The 14,868-nt window shown below is 36.5% G+C and overlaps 1 protein-coding gene across 2 annotated transcripts in view; it reads right to left on the bottom strand.

Moving 5' to 3' along the window:
* Positions 1-127: 127 nt before the first annotated feature.
* Positions 128-14,868, bottom strand: part of LOC306855414 (scm-like with four MBT domains protein 1) — a 29,286-nt gene continuing 14,545 nt past the window's right edge. For both annotated transcript variants that reach the window (XM_079394123.1, XM_079394124.1), the window contains 16 exons: positions 13,507-13,759; positions 12,306-12,403; positions 10,497-10,598; positions 9,903-10,062; positions 9,039-9,121; positions 7,763-7,889; positions 7,422-7,535; positions 6,845-6,887; positions 6,687-6,757; positions 6,418-6,557; positions 5,124-5,233; positions 4,759-4,934; positions 4,215-4,393; positions 3,425-3,649; positions 2,886-3,014; positions 128-1,512 (listed from right to left, as the gene is read on the bottom strand). In XM_079394123.1, coding sequence (XP_079250249.1) covers positions 1,372-1,512; positions 2,886-3,014; positions 3,425-3,649; positions 4,215-4,393; positions 4,759-4,934; positions 5,124-5,233; positions 6,418-6,557; positions 6,687-6,757; positions 6,845-6,887; positions 7,422-7,535; positions 7,763-7,889; positions 9,039-9,121; positions 9,903-10,062; positions 10,497-10,598; positions 12,306-12,403; positions 13,507-13,759 — 2,151 coding nt within the window. In that variant the 3' untranslated portion in view covers positions 128-1,371. The remainder of the gene's footprint in view (positions 1,513-2,885; positions 3,015-3,424; positions 3,650-4,214; positions 4,394-4,758; positions 4,935-5,123; positions 5,234-6,417; positions 6,558-6,686; positions 6,758-6,844; positions 6,888-7,421; positions 7,536-7,762; positions 7,890-9,038; positions 9,122-9,902; positions 10,063-10,496; positions 10,599-12,305; positions 12,404-13,506; positions 13,760-14,868) is intronic.

Raw genomic sequence — 14,868 nt, 5'->3', positions numbered from 1 at the left:
TAAATATTAATATCTATGGTCTATAAATGTATATTCTGGAGAAGAAAAAAAAAACATTCATTTTTTAAAGCCAACACAGCCCCAACCACTTTCTTTAAATTCACCCCCTGAAAAAAGGAACCAAACGCAAGATTCTGTTCATTTTATTTTTCTTTTAAATAACAATTTCCACCAACATATAATTAAAAGTAAACCAATATTGTTTCAACAACCTTTAATCAAACGGATGAAAACCAGCAAATGAACAGAACAGAATGTGGCAAGATGAGGTTTCAAAACCATCTTTCACCATTCCAGCACAAAATGCTTAAAGAAGAAGAATCAAGGGAAATGGACTTCTAAATCAAGAAAACGGAGACTGTTGCATATCTCATTATCAATTCAAATACAATCCATAAATAACAAATCAAACGATGCTATTTGAGCAGGGGTCATGGCTTTGCGATTGCAAGACCAAATGGTTTATTTAGACCATTATAACATAGAGGCCTCTGAAATTATTTAATGCAGTATATGCATTTAAACACAGATGCTGCATTCTACTTAATATTAAAAATATTACTTTTACAAGCAGACATGTTTGTAAGAGTACAAGACTTTTCAGTTTGGTGTTGTTAATAAACCCTGGATTTGCCATTATGAATATTATCCCTATCACAGTCACTGACATAACCTGAAATCTTTGTGTGCTTATGTCTTAACCATAACACCATCATTTTTTTTTATTAATCTGCACTTTTATTTAATAATGCATTGTTAGGATGAGCAAATGATTATTAGTATTTACAGAAACCACAATGGCCTCATCTTTTACACTGTGTTACAGTGTAATTCCCACACTTTTTATAGAAAAACCAAACCGAAATGGGAGCATTAAAGCAGTCCCACTAAAATTAACATCTGCTTATTTACAGTATTTACATTCACGCTCCTGTATGTACACGGTTGCATACCACTTACAGTACATGGGCAATTGTTTTTTTGTGCTTAAGGTAATTGCATTGTCATCCGCTCTACAGTTAATAAAGGTTTCAGAAACAAGAACTTTGCTTATTGTTGCAGACACTGAATGGACTAGTTCCTCTGACTCAGGTCTAACCTTACCCTGAGCTGAACTAATCTTTAAAAATAAGATCACAAATTTAACAGTAGTCCAGGCTTAATTTGAGAGGGAGAGCCCAGCTGTACAAGTACCATATTCACCCTGTTGAAAAACACCCCTCCAGCAGTATCTAATGGTACGGGAGGCGTCTAAAGCGCGAAGTGATTTTAAAGGTTCTATGATCCATAGAGAGCACAAGGAAGATCACAAACATTAGGAACGTCACCCAAAATGTCAAATACCCTGCTCTTCTCTACAGAATGTCAACCTCAGCTGGCAAACTGTTGGTAAAATGCTAGCTTGACCCGCTCGATGTGATGGCACAGCTTGATGGCGGGGCCGAGCTTCAGGTCCATACATTCTTGGACAGTGGGAAGGTTCAACAGAAGCAGCGCTTGACCGTCAATTTCCTGGAAGGTAATTGAAAAAGAGAATCACCATCACTAATCACCAGTAATAAGCATGTGAGCCAGGAAATGTAGTTTAAAGGTGGGGTATGTAATCTCTCAAAAACGCTTTAGAAAACCGAGTCGGGCCGAGTACCAAAACAAACTTGTAGCCAATCAGCAGTAAGGGGCGTGTCTACTCATGATATGGAGGAGAGATTGTTCAGTGAACAGCCGAGCGAAAGAAAGCTAGAGATGACGGATAAAAAACAAAAGAGGAAACCATCTGCGGAACGATAAGGCAAGAAGTAGGACCCGTGTAAATATCGGATCAGCTTTCCAGCGCTGGAGAGAACTCAAGGAGCGGAAGGCCTGTGATCGGATGCCGAGGTTGCTTTGGTTCTTCTCGATAGGTTAGTAACTGGTGGTGATGGCGCAGTGGATAAGACACGTGCCTTTGGTGTGAGAGACCCGGGTTCGAATCCACTGTGAGACACCAATGTGTCCCTGAGCAAGACACTTAACCCCTAGTTGCTCCAGAGGCGTGCGACCTCTGACATGTATAGCAATTGTAAGTCGCTTTGGATAAAAGCGTCAGCTAAATGAATAAATGTAAATGTAAATGTAACACCGCGTCTACACCAGACGCGGCACGCCGCAACAGCTAAAGTCTGCCTACACTGGACGCGATAAAGCGACCGCTGAAAATCATTTGAAATTTGTGTCAGCACGTCATAATTAGAACGCGGCAGCAGTTTTTTTATTGGGGATTTGAAGCACTGCGCAGCATCACTGCATTATAGACAGCATCACCGATTATAATGACTTCTATAGTATTTTGGTCGCAGCGCTCGCGTCCGGTGTAGACACGGTGTAAAATTAGTTTTGCTTTGTTTCACAGAACTAATTGTTGCCTGGTTTGTGTAGGCTACGTATGTGTGGGGCAGAGCTATCAAAATAGGGGCGAGACCCTTTTGGGGTAGGGGCGTGTTTGTTTTGGTGATTTCAAATATCAACATTGGCTTCCAGAAATCGCTTACCCTGCCTTTAAATGAGTGTATGGGATGTATTGGGGCCCAAAACGTTCTGCAATCAAATTACTCAAATCTACAAAGCTGGCCACAAATGAAGAATTCTCACAACAATTTATTAATTTTCTGCACTAATTTGTTCCCTCATTTTAGGTCAATTGTTCCCATGACTTACTAATTAGTTTCCTCATTTTAATGAAATCAATTATTCGCAATGTACTTATAATATGTTACTGCAGGTAATCTAAGGCCCTTTAAAATCCAATCACAGGTGCTCACAGAAGACTACTACTAGGTATAAATGGCAATGTGACTGGATGTTAATGTATTGGAGCTGTGGATATATTAAAGGTGCGTGTTCATTACTTGATCCATAAAGATGCGTGCCAGTGGAGCACAATCGGTGGTCCTGATGAAACGAACAACATCTGTGACACTCCATTCCAGTGGACTGCTGTCCAAACACAGCTTCGGAGGAACTTCAGTACGTGGACTCTTCAGAAGAGAGCAAAACAGTCAGTACTGCATTATTATGGAGTCATATTGCTAAATGTTAAAGGTATACTGTAAGTCAGCAGTTCTCAACCTTTCTAACTTCAAGGCCTCTCAAAGATGAGATTTAAAGGCCTCCATGATATTTGTAGTGTTTATGCTAAAAGCTGATTTCCATTTTTCCACAGAAACCAATAAAAATAACTATGATGTCAGCTTACATCTTGGCCTTTAGTTGTTTTAGCTTAAAGCATATTTATTCTTATTTTAAATCATTTTTAGCAATTTTACCACCTCTTGAAAGTGTGCTTAAGCTCCCAAGTAGGCCCCAGAGACATGATTAAGAATAACTGCTGCAAATTAATATTAAATATTTAATTATTGTCTAATAGTTCTAGAAACCCCAGTGTTACCTTGGGTGAAGGAGGTCTGTTCTCATCATCTGAGCAGGACGGTGAGCGAGCTTTGCGCCGTCTACGTGTGGGACGGGGGGTTTCTGGAGGGGACGGGGAGGGGGTGGGAGGCTGTGACTTCTTCTCTGAATATTCAGAGTCATCCATCAGCTCGTCTTGCAGTTCAGAGCCTGTGTCTTCACTTAGAGAGTCATCGTCATCCAGATCTTCTTCATCACCACTGCCCTGTAAAACCAAACAGTGACATTAGTAGATTTGTAGATCCAGTTTAATGCTCCTTTTGGTTTAACTTGCATATATTTTATATTAATGGCCAAGATGTTCATTTTGATGGTAGACACATCTGAATTTTGCTCATGGGCTGAATCTAAATGGCAATGACATTTACTCTAAGTGCAAATGTTTCACCAGATTGTGCATTTCACATTCTAATGAGCACATTAAAACAGATGGAGGAAGATGGTTCTTGTTGAGCAGTTACTCCGAACATATTTGATTCGTATTTAGTGTAGTCCAAACATCTAAAAATCTGGGTTCAAGAGTCTAATTAAACCTAAAGATAGTCTAAAAGTAAATAATTATGATGTAAAATAAAGCAAAAATGTTTAAGAATTTGGACTATTTGTAGAACACTAATACAATCTGTGGCATTGAGAATGTAATACCAAAAAAAAAACAATCATGTTATTTATTTATATTTATAAATAATATAATTAGAAGCATTTGTATTAAATTAGAAAAATGCAAAATAGAGGCATTTTCACAAGAGGTCCAATGTTGCGATTGTTACCTGAGGGGAACCTGCCGGAGTGTTGTCCACTGAAGCAGAAGAACGCCTTTTTTTGTGGACGAAGAGCTGCTTCCTCCTCTTCCTCCTCCTGCCTCGTCTCTTCACACCTCCCTCTAAGTTGGAGTGTCCGCCGGGAGGTCGGCCCACACGCCTGCTCTTTTTCTTCCCATAGTAATATGCTATAAAACAGGTACTGTTAGTTTTACAGAGCCATTCTAAACAGAAAGTAAAGCACATAATTTATACTATCATACAATTTAAATAAATAATGGCTGAATCAAACAGGGTGATCAAAAATAAACTGATTATAGATCATAATCAGCATTAAAGGCTGCAAAGCATATCTATTATATATATTATTATTACAAAACAACTTAAAAACAAATGTACACAGAATTGTTAAAGAAAATAGGAGTAATAATATTAAAAAAGAACTTTATGGTAATGAAAATCGTTGTGAGTCCTCATTGATTGAGACATGGAGTGTTTTCCAATGTAACTCCTATATGTACTGATATTGATAAAACAGAGAAAAGAGGCTCACTGTATTTGGTTTTGGTGAGCACAGAGCAGTTCTCTGAGCAGCGCTCCAGCACCATTCGTGGGCCGAACAGATTGGGACAGCACTCCAGCTTAATGCAGGTTTTGCGACAGAAATCAGCCACCTGGTCTGCAGTGCGGACAATTTCTACTGTCGCTCTGTAACTCTTCCCTTTGTACCTGTAAAGCACAAAGACTGGTCAGAAAACTGAAAGCAAACTATTTATGTTAATTATTATAAACAATGATAAATAACAAACTTGTTCCAACAACCTGTTCAATCAACCTTTTACAAGTACCTCTATAGACATGTGTTTTTTTCCTCTTCCCTTTTGCAGAAAATAAATATTCAGGACACCATATACTCACTTGGCTTTAAGTGTCTCTCCATGACCCTGCCAGCGGCCCTCCTGGTCCAGCTGCAGCTCTCTCAGAACTCGACTGGGCTTATAGGCAGAATTTATCAGCAATGTCAGCACCTGGACAGGCCCCAGGTCAATAGGTCAGCATTACCAACAACACACAGTCAAAACAGAACAGAATAGTTCAGCTCCAGTTTAAAAGTTAATGCAGATAAATGCATATGCATATTGTTTCAAAACAGCTTTACAGAAAATTAATGTTTCTACATTTCAATTAAGATTGATCTGTTATCAGAGGTGTCTTTGATATGATTTTATACAAATCATGCTGTTAGTTAAGGACACATATTCATTGTGATCTATATTACAGCAACCATAAACACCTAGGCTATTATTTTACTAGCAGAATAATTTTTCAGATTTTTTTCATCTGGCTATAAAGCGGTTAAGATTATTATTTTTATTATGTACTACTATAAATGTATACAATTTTTTGTAATGCTTTTGAAAAAAGTCTCATGCTTACCAAGGCTGAATTTATTTGGTCGCAAATACAGTAAAATCAGTAATATTGTGAAATATTAGTTCAATTTAAAACTGTTTTCTATTTTAATAAATCTTAGAGTGCAATTTATTCCTGTGATGCAAAGCTATATTTTCAGCAGCCATTACTCCAGTCTTCAGTGTCACATGATCCTTCAGAAATCATTCTAATATGCTGATTTGCTGTTCATGTTCCTGTTATTATCTATGTTCAGACATTTCGTGTCATGTCTTAGAACACATTTGATCACTGTAAAAATCACCATTATACATTTTTGCACAGTTTTATACAGCAGAATAGGAGGTTTTAAGTACTATTAAAGGGATAGTTCACCCAAAAATGAAAATTCTGTCATAATTTACTCACCCTCAAGTAGTTCCAAACCTGTATGAATGTCTTTGTTCTGCTGAACACAAAGGAAGATATTCTGAAGAATGTGGGAAACAGAGCAGTTTTGGGACTCCATTGACTTCCATAGTATTTTTTTCCCCCTTTTATGGAAATCAATGGTGCCCCAAAACAGCCTGGTTACAAACTTTCTTCAAAATATCTTCCTTTGTGTTCGGCAGAACAAAGAAATTCATGCAGGTTTGGAACTATTTGAGGGTAGGGTTAGTAAATGATGTAGAGGAGTAAATGATGACAGAATTTTCATTTTTGGGTGAACTATCCCTTTAATAACATTCACTCGTTACATTTTGTAATTTAGAAAGAACAAATTTAAATATTACTGCAAATCAAGTCTGTTATGGCTAACCTCCTTCAGCACCAGGACACAGTTCCCAGGTCCCACACACTGAGGCAGCTCTGCAATACGGCCCTTATTGAGGTAGGGCCCTGAAAAGCAACGATGGTTAAAATAGATTTTGGGGCAACAGTACTTCCCATTCGCCTGGCCTGTTGATGACACAAACAAGATTAAAATAGTACCATGTTAGAGACCATTGAGCTTTTATTAGTGTCTAAACGGCTGACAAGGAAGACCATGCATCTGAAGAACTGTTCAGATGTATATCTAGCACTTACCCATCTCAGCCTGACTGCTGTTAATCTGTTGTTTGGTTGTATCAGGTGAGGAGTCTTTGGATGGTACCCGGCTGTGATGAAAGAGATTATATAAATGAGTGTTTTTCCATAATCAAAAGTACTTGAATTCAATTCAAACACTTTTGTGGCTTTCTTACTGTTTCTCTGGCTGAACAACTGCAACCTTTCTCTGTTTCTCCACTGCAAAGAACACATAAAATATAAATTGTGAAAATGACAAGTCTCTTAAAAAGCCATCCCTAGTTAAAAATAAATAAATTAATTAATAAATTTAAAATATATTTATTTCATACAAAGTATAGTTCAACTTTATCAACATATTTACTGACAGCTCGAGATCACAGAATAATATCGGTCTTTAAATGCAAGATAGTTCAAGTGTACCTGAAATATACTTGCAATAGTTCCACTTTAGCACAATCAAATATACTTCAGTATATCTTTAGTTGTACTTTGCACTATTAAAGTGCATTAAGTACAAAATTTGTTGTTCCAATTTAGCAGACTTCAACTATACCAGTTTAGTATACCAAAAGTACAACAGCAGGGTAATTTTACTAAGAACATAAATAAATGTATTTGTAGTATACTTACAATGAAATAAATATATTTAAAATACATTTTGTTTTCTTTACTTTTCACTAGGGAACATCAAATATAAATATCAATTTAAGAAGTAATTTGTGTGCATGGCACCTTGGCTGTAAAACTGACCTCTGGGCTTGCAGGGGTGCTGAAGAGGATAGCCATTGGTCTCACACCAGCTCACTGGAAAAATATCCATGGAGTCTGTGTGAACTATGATCTCTGGGATGGCTTGCTTCAGACCTGAACAAAGAGCGGGAGGGAGAGATAAATAAGCCTAATGACCTTCTGTGATGTCTATAGAGGGTTAAGCTCAGTCTTATATTAGTCCGCTAGTGGTCTTGCTATTTTTAAACAGGGTCTCTGCTTTGTTAGTTTCCTCTGAAGCCAGTTCAAGGAGACACTGCATAATTATTTTTGGTCATTCAGAGCTGACAAGCTGCAGAAAAAAAAGAATGTTGACATCACACCTTCCAAACGAATCCACATGTGTTGACCTTTGACCTTGGTAACAGTTGCTACGTGAATGTTTTCAGGGCAGAGTGGGTTAACAGCCTCCAGCATCATGGACTCTTTAATGCACTGATCAGAAGGGTCCTACAAAGAAATTTATAAAACAAGTCAGTCTTGCGAAAAATGCTAATCTTTTTAAAGAAATAAATACTATTATTCAGCGAAGATTAATTAAATTGATCATTAAATTGACATTACATTTCAATGCTATAACGTATTTCTAGTTTCTTTTGAACTTCTATTCATCAAAAATCCAGAAAAATATACAGCAGCACTGAAACAAATAGATAAATGTTTCTTGAGCAGAAAATCAACATATTAGAATGATTTCTGAAGGATCATGTGACACTGAAGACTGTAAGAGTAATGATGCTGAAAATTCAGCTTTGCTATCACAGTAATGACATATTTTGATCAAATAAATGCAGCCTTGGTGAGCATAAGATACTTCTTTCAAAAAATATACAGTATATATACAGATGCTCACGCTGTTTAATGTGTTTGAGATGTGATGTTTTCCTAAATGCATAACTTACATTTCACAGGTATGTTCTCCATCTGTAAATGTTAGAAAGCCATGGAAATATTTCCATTTTGCTGTCAGAAGTGCATGAGCTTTTGCTTTGCAATTCTCCGCTAAACTTCACAGACTTCATTTAGAACGAGCGCGCCAAACAGACGGAGCTCAATGAAATATGAGCGCAATACCTCTGACTAAAATATACATTTTGCTGAAATATTTGTAGTTGGACAATAAATGTGACATGTAGAATTTTAAACCTACAAATAAGTGTATTTATATATTACCAACTGTAAAGTGACTGTAATGGGGTAATCAAAATAGCTTTTTTCCTCAATTAGCTTAGTCTGTGCTTTTTTTATTATTTTCAATTTTAGTTTAGCAATAAGTTTAAAAGCATTATATTTGTTTTTAGATTGCAATGTCACATTGTTACAATGTTATGTGATTTTTAACCCTTCTTTGCACAATATATATGCCTACATGGCTACATTCACTTTATTTGTTTAATCCAAATACAAAATACCAAGATATAAACTGTATACCGCAAATCAGCCAAAAAATACAGAGATATGAATTTTTGCTCATATCGCCCAGCCCTATATTGTGGTATATCATTTTTAATGTAAAATTAGCATTTTTAATGCATTTGTAATGCGTTTAATGTATTTTTGTAATGCCTTTGCCCCAAATATGCAGAATGAGAAACTCACAGGAGGAAAGCATTGCTGAGGGGCTGCTTCAGCTTCACACTGCTTTAGATAGTCTGCCCAGTCAAAGTCCTGACCTTGGAACCCTACACACACAAACAAACAAACACACACACACACACAAAGGTCAACAAGTGCACCTGAGAAACTGTCAACAGCATGACTCGCTCCCTTAAAATACATACAGATTAGAAAATAACTGAAACGCTAGAAGAAACAAGATTTTAACTAATCAATATGTTGATTGGCAATTAGCATCATGTGAGGCGTAAAAGAGATCTGACAATAAACACTTTGATATGTGAATGCTCACAGCAACAAAGGTTCAAAGAGGTCAAATAGTGTCTCCCAGACTAAGACCACAGTATATCAACACAACCTGGTGTCAAAAAAAAAAAGAAAAAAAAGCAGATCAAAATAAATAATGAATCGCATTAATGGATTTCTCATCCTGATGAGTTGATGCTTGGCTGAAGCTTCAGTGTGTGTTTCCAGCTGTTGAAATTAGGTCTAATGACTGCTCTGCTGGGCAGTATGACTGCCAGTGAATGAAGCCATTTTTCAGGACAGAGAGCATCCTACAGTAAAAAACCAATGTTTCATGGACAGCAGAATGAAGTGAAATGCTTGGTGGCATATTCAATCGCCAGATCTTTTAGGCAAAGTTTTCCTGTTCGAGAAGAACGATGCAATTTTCCCTTACAGACAGTTCAGGACTTGTAAGACAGCATTCCAAGAAAAGAAGCTGCTCTGAAAGAAAAGGGTGGACCTCCTTTATGTTAGGTCCTTTTATTAATAAATTGTTAGACATTTGTGTTATTTGACTTTCCTTACTGTGACGTTTAAAAGCAGGCTAAACGTACGGACCTGAAGGAGGGCTGAGCTTGACTCCGTTCTTCAGACTCCACTGTGTAGGGAAGATTCCTGAACAGTCTTTGTGACACAGGAAAGAGCATCCGCCTCCCTCTTTCTGTGCCTCGTCTCTCATATCGTCCATTTGCACCAGAAAAAAATGGTCATTAAACACCTGTCACACACAGACAAACAAGTAAATGAATAGAACACACAAAGATAAAAAGAAGGGCACAGCTCTACAACTAGTTTTCCTGTTCATCCTGAGCTCAAGTTATCTGGAATACACCCATGTTTATGAAAAACACTCATCCTTCAGTGTGGCATGTCTGACCTTCATGTGTGGTAACACTGAGGAGACTAATTCTCTTGACCCTTCTGAAGGCCTGTTTTTAGCCAACATCATTAATAACAGAAAAGGTTGTGTATGACATAATACTAACTGAAAAATAGAGGTCATTTCTGGTTTATAACCCCAAATTAGCGCTACATTTGTCTATTGCAGAGCTTTATGTAATAGCACAGTATTATTGTAGCAGGTCCAAACTACAACAGTTTAGTGTGTTGAACACATTTTGGCAGTGCTAACTTAAGGGTCCGTTACGATACCTTCGCCACAGTGGCTGGACTGATGGTGAAGGGAGCAGCTGGGTCCACAGCTTCCAGCTTCATGCCTTCAGTAAAGGAGTGTGGATTGATGGCTGATCTGTCCTGAATACAGAAACAAGTGTATAGTCTGAATATGACTGAATAATTTAAAAACAAAAAAATTAAGTAGAAACAAGCAGAAAAAGCATTGTCATTGTTTCGCACACTACAATATACACCCACAAAAAAATATTTACACACAATAAATAAATATATAAAAGCAAACAATGGGTCAGATTTACTGACAGCATGTGTCAGCACAAACCATCTTTTGGCGTTAAAACAGTACTGTCAGGATTTATTAAAGACGCACAGTGAAGAATTAGCACTAAAAAAGGCTTGGACGCAGTTATTTTTGCGCCTGACCTTACCTTTGTAGGAGTTTCCCTTTCAGATGCAAAATTTATGGCAAGAGAGTATTAAAATGAATCACGCAACGCTATTTACTAACGTTTGTGCTTGTCAAATTACTGGTATTTGCGCCATTATTTAATGCCCAAAAAAGCATATCTTGAAGCAGGTGGTAATTTGCGCTGCTCTTGGTACATTGCGCTGGTCATTATGGAAATGATCTGGTTACGTCTGTGTTCTTTAATGTGCACATTATCAGTAAATCACACACAGAATTTTCCCCTCCCATCTGCGTTTTTATGAAATTGCTAATTTGCCCTGTTTAGTAAGTCTGGCCCAATAACTTAAATTCAAATTAATTAATACATACTGAGATTAATTTAGACAGTTTTTTCCGTTGCTTTAAGGATTTTTAAATACCAGAAAACCTGGAGCAACTTTAAATTTAGATTTTTAAAAACTGTATGTGAAATAGGACACACACAACAATAAACAATAATCAAGCAGCAGTACACTAAACTGTTATCATGTTACTTTAGTGCATTACATGCTTAGTTCAGCAAGTGGCGCCCACTCTAGTAAAAAAGTAATATTTAAAATACAATTATTTCATACTAAGTATAGTTCAAATCTATTAACATATTTACAGACATACCGCTCAAAACTTTATACACACTTTAAGGTACATTAACTGTATATGTAGTACTACTTGTGCACAATGCACATTTCTCAATATTAAGCCTAAAATGTTTTTAATGTCACTTTTGATGAGGATTGTATGATCTTTGAATAACATCAGTCTTTAAATGCAATATATTTAAAGTGTACATGAAGTATACTTGCAATAGTTACACTTTAGCAGAATCAAATATCTTTAAGTATAGCATTGTGAGTATAATACATTGTGAGATTCAGTGTTTAACGCAATGTATCCTGATGATCATAGTTATGGAAAAGGTTACATAACATGCACACTATATATGCATCTAAGCTGAAACACACTTTCACAGGGATCTTTCACACAGAATGCCTTTTTTGGGGCAACACATGAGGCACTGGAATGGGAAAAAGTTTCAAGAAATTTACTTTTTTTTTTCAAGTTGAACACAGGGTTCATGTGCACATGCTCAAAAAGACGCTACAGCAAGAGTCAAAGATCTCCGTCTATGCATGTTTACATAGAAAAAGCTGCGCAGTGGAACGCAAATGCCTCCATCCAAGCTGACTTATAATACATTTACTACATGGAAGATCATCCTGGTGCAACCTGCAATTAAGTGCTTTGCTCAGGGTCACAAAGGTCACAGTGGATCTCCATAACTCACCAGTTTATGGATCGCACCAACATGGTTCAAACAAACAATCTTAGGGTCAAAGTCAAGTTCTACTAAACGTGGTAGTTAATCAGCCTTTACAGACCCTGTAAAATTCCTCGTTGATGCTGGAGTCCTGCACCTGTGAGGAGACGGTCTTCTTAACCTCCTCCCATTCAGCTTCAGTGCGCAGGGCGAGCAGAGCTACAAACAAACATGCATAAAGACACGATCACCTCTCTGCTAACCACATCACATGTTTATCATCTAAAAGCTAGTGGACTCTGTTCTAAACCCCTGTAAACCCTTCCCCCATCCACCAATCCCTACTATTGATTAGCTGAACTGTAATATGTGGGTCTCCTAGGGTAAAAGTACTTAAGCAGCGCTTAAGAGGACAATACAGGCTACCTGCCTTTTGTGCATGATCTAAACTTCCAGCATGGAACAGCTAAGTTGATTTGCACATTAATAGGTCAGGGACAATCTGCTGTGAATCCTGTTGGTCTGTTCATTCAATCATCTAGCCACAGCAAAATGCAGCAACAACAACCCTAAACATTCACATTTATTTCTAGTTTCTGCTTCTGTTTCCATGGTTTTAGCTGCACTGAACATTTACATTCTTCAAAAGCTAGCGCCTGGATTTGGTACAGCATTGAGCACATAAACATGAAAACTGGCCATGCTAGTAACAAAATCATACACTGTGTAGTTCATCCTAATTTTTTTCAAAATGTAATATACTGCACAATCAAATTAAATTTCTAAGGACTTTTAATTAGTGCTGTCAAACGATTAACCGCGATTAATCGCATCAAAAATAAAAGTTTTTGTTTACATAATGTGTGTGTACTGTGTATATGTATATATATATATACACACACACACACACACACACACACATATATATATATATACATATACATATATACACATATATACATACATATACACACATATATATATATATATATATATATATATATATATATATATAAATAAATAAATAAATATACATGCATGTGTGTATATAAGAAAAGTTGTGTTTATATTTTAAATATATTTATATATATAATATAAATTATATGAATATAAATATACATGTAAATATTTTCTAAATATATACTGTATGTGTGTGTATTTATATATACATAAGATATAATGTGTGTACTGTGTACATTTATTATGTGCATATTACATATATTTTGGATGCGATGAATCGTTTGACAGCACTACTTTTAATTTGATTTCCGATATTTCAAGATACGTATAACAAAGATCTTTAGAAATTATAAATCCCTCACCCACTGGTGGTCTAAGGATGCAGCTGTGCTCCTGTGCCCAGCCTGGCAAATGAAGCAGGGGGTCCAGGTAGTAGACCCATGTGATAGATCGGGTGTCAGGGAGCCCGTCTGTTCCAGCATATCGAAGCCGCAAGCGACCCCCTATGTTCTCCTCAATCACTGCAGACCAGACCACCCCAGCATCTTGACGGTCCACTAGCTCGACATTTAGACCAAGACTTAACAGATCTATAGGATTACAGCCACGCTGAGCCTACAAACACACAAGCAAAAGTTGCATGCATGCAGATAATGTAATACGTAATATCTTGGCAATAACTGGAAATTTCATTGTTGTGCTACAAACATCAGTTTAAAAAAAAAAAAAAAGCTATAACAATGTGTCATTCATTTATATATGTTTTTTTTAATACTGTTTGAGGCTATATTGAGTTTCAAATTCAAAAATCATGTCTTTTCTACCTGCTTTCCCCCCCCCAAGAATTTGCAATTAGTAATTATTCTCACAATTTAAATCTTAATATTTTGCTTTTTAAATTGTGCAGCACTTTGGGTTGGTACAATGTTTTAATGTTTTTGAAAGACGTATCTTATACTTGCCAAGGCAGCGTTTCTAAAATACATTAAGATACAGTAATATTGTGAAATATTTAAAGAAAATTATATTTTAATATTGTTTTCAATGTAATTTTTTTCTGTGATGGCAAAAGCAGATTTTTAGGCATCATTACTCCAGTCTTCAGGATCACGTGATCCTTCAGAAATCATTCTCATATGCTGAGTTGGTGCTCAAGAAATATTTCTTATTATATGATCAATGTTGAAACAGCATTTATTACAAATAGAAATCTTTTAAATATCTTTACTGGTACACCAGTTTAATGTGTCTTTACTAAATAAAACTATATATAAAAAAAAAAAAAATTTACACAAAAAAATTTGATTCTAATTGGTCAACTGCAGAATTTAGCTGTCAGATAATGTTGTATAATGACTATTAAACTGTACACTAAATCTCATCTCTCATGGTCCCTCTTTTTCATGCAATTTAGAACAGCTAATCGCCTGCAATCTTGCAACTCAAAACACTGAGATACTGATTGCAATAAAAACGGTCTTAGTTGACTTGAAATATTAATTTTAGTATATCATGCTATCAGTTTATTTTGCAATAATGACCAGGGCCCGTATTCATAAAGATTCTAAGAATCCTCTCAGAAAACTCTTAATTTATCTTAAAAACTTTTACGTAGGAGTCTTAGCTTAAGAGCGATTCGGGACCGATCTGAGAGCAACTCTGAGTAAGGAAAAGACAAAAACTTTCATCTTAGTGAGGAGGCGGGGTTGACCCCGTTGCTATGT

Source organism: Barbus barbus, assembly GCF_936440315.1.
Source record: "Barbus barbus genome assembly, chromosome: 35".
Classification (NCBI taxonomy): Eukaryota; Metazoa; Chordata; class Actinopteri; order Cypriniformes; family Cyprinidae; genus Barbus; species Barbus barbus.
Note: the sequence above shows the minus strand (reverse complement) of the source record. Positions and strands in the feature narration are given on the sequence as shown.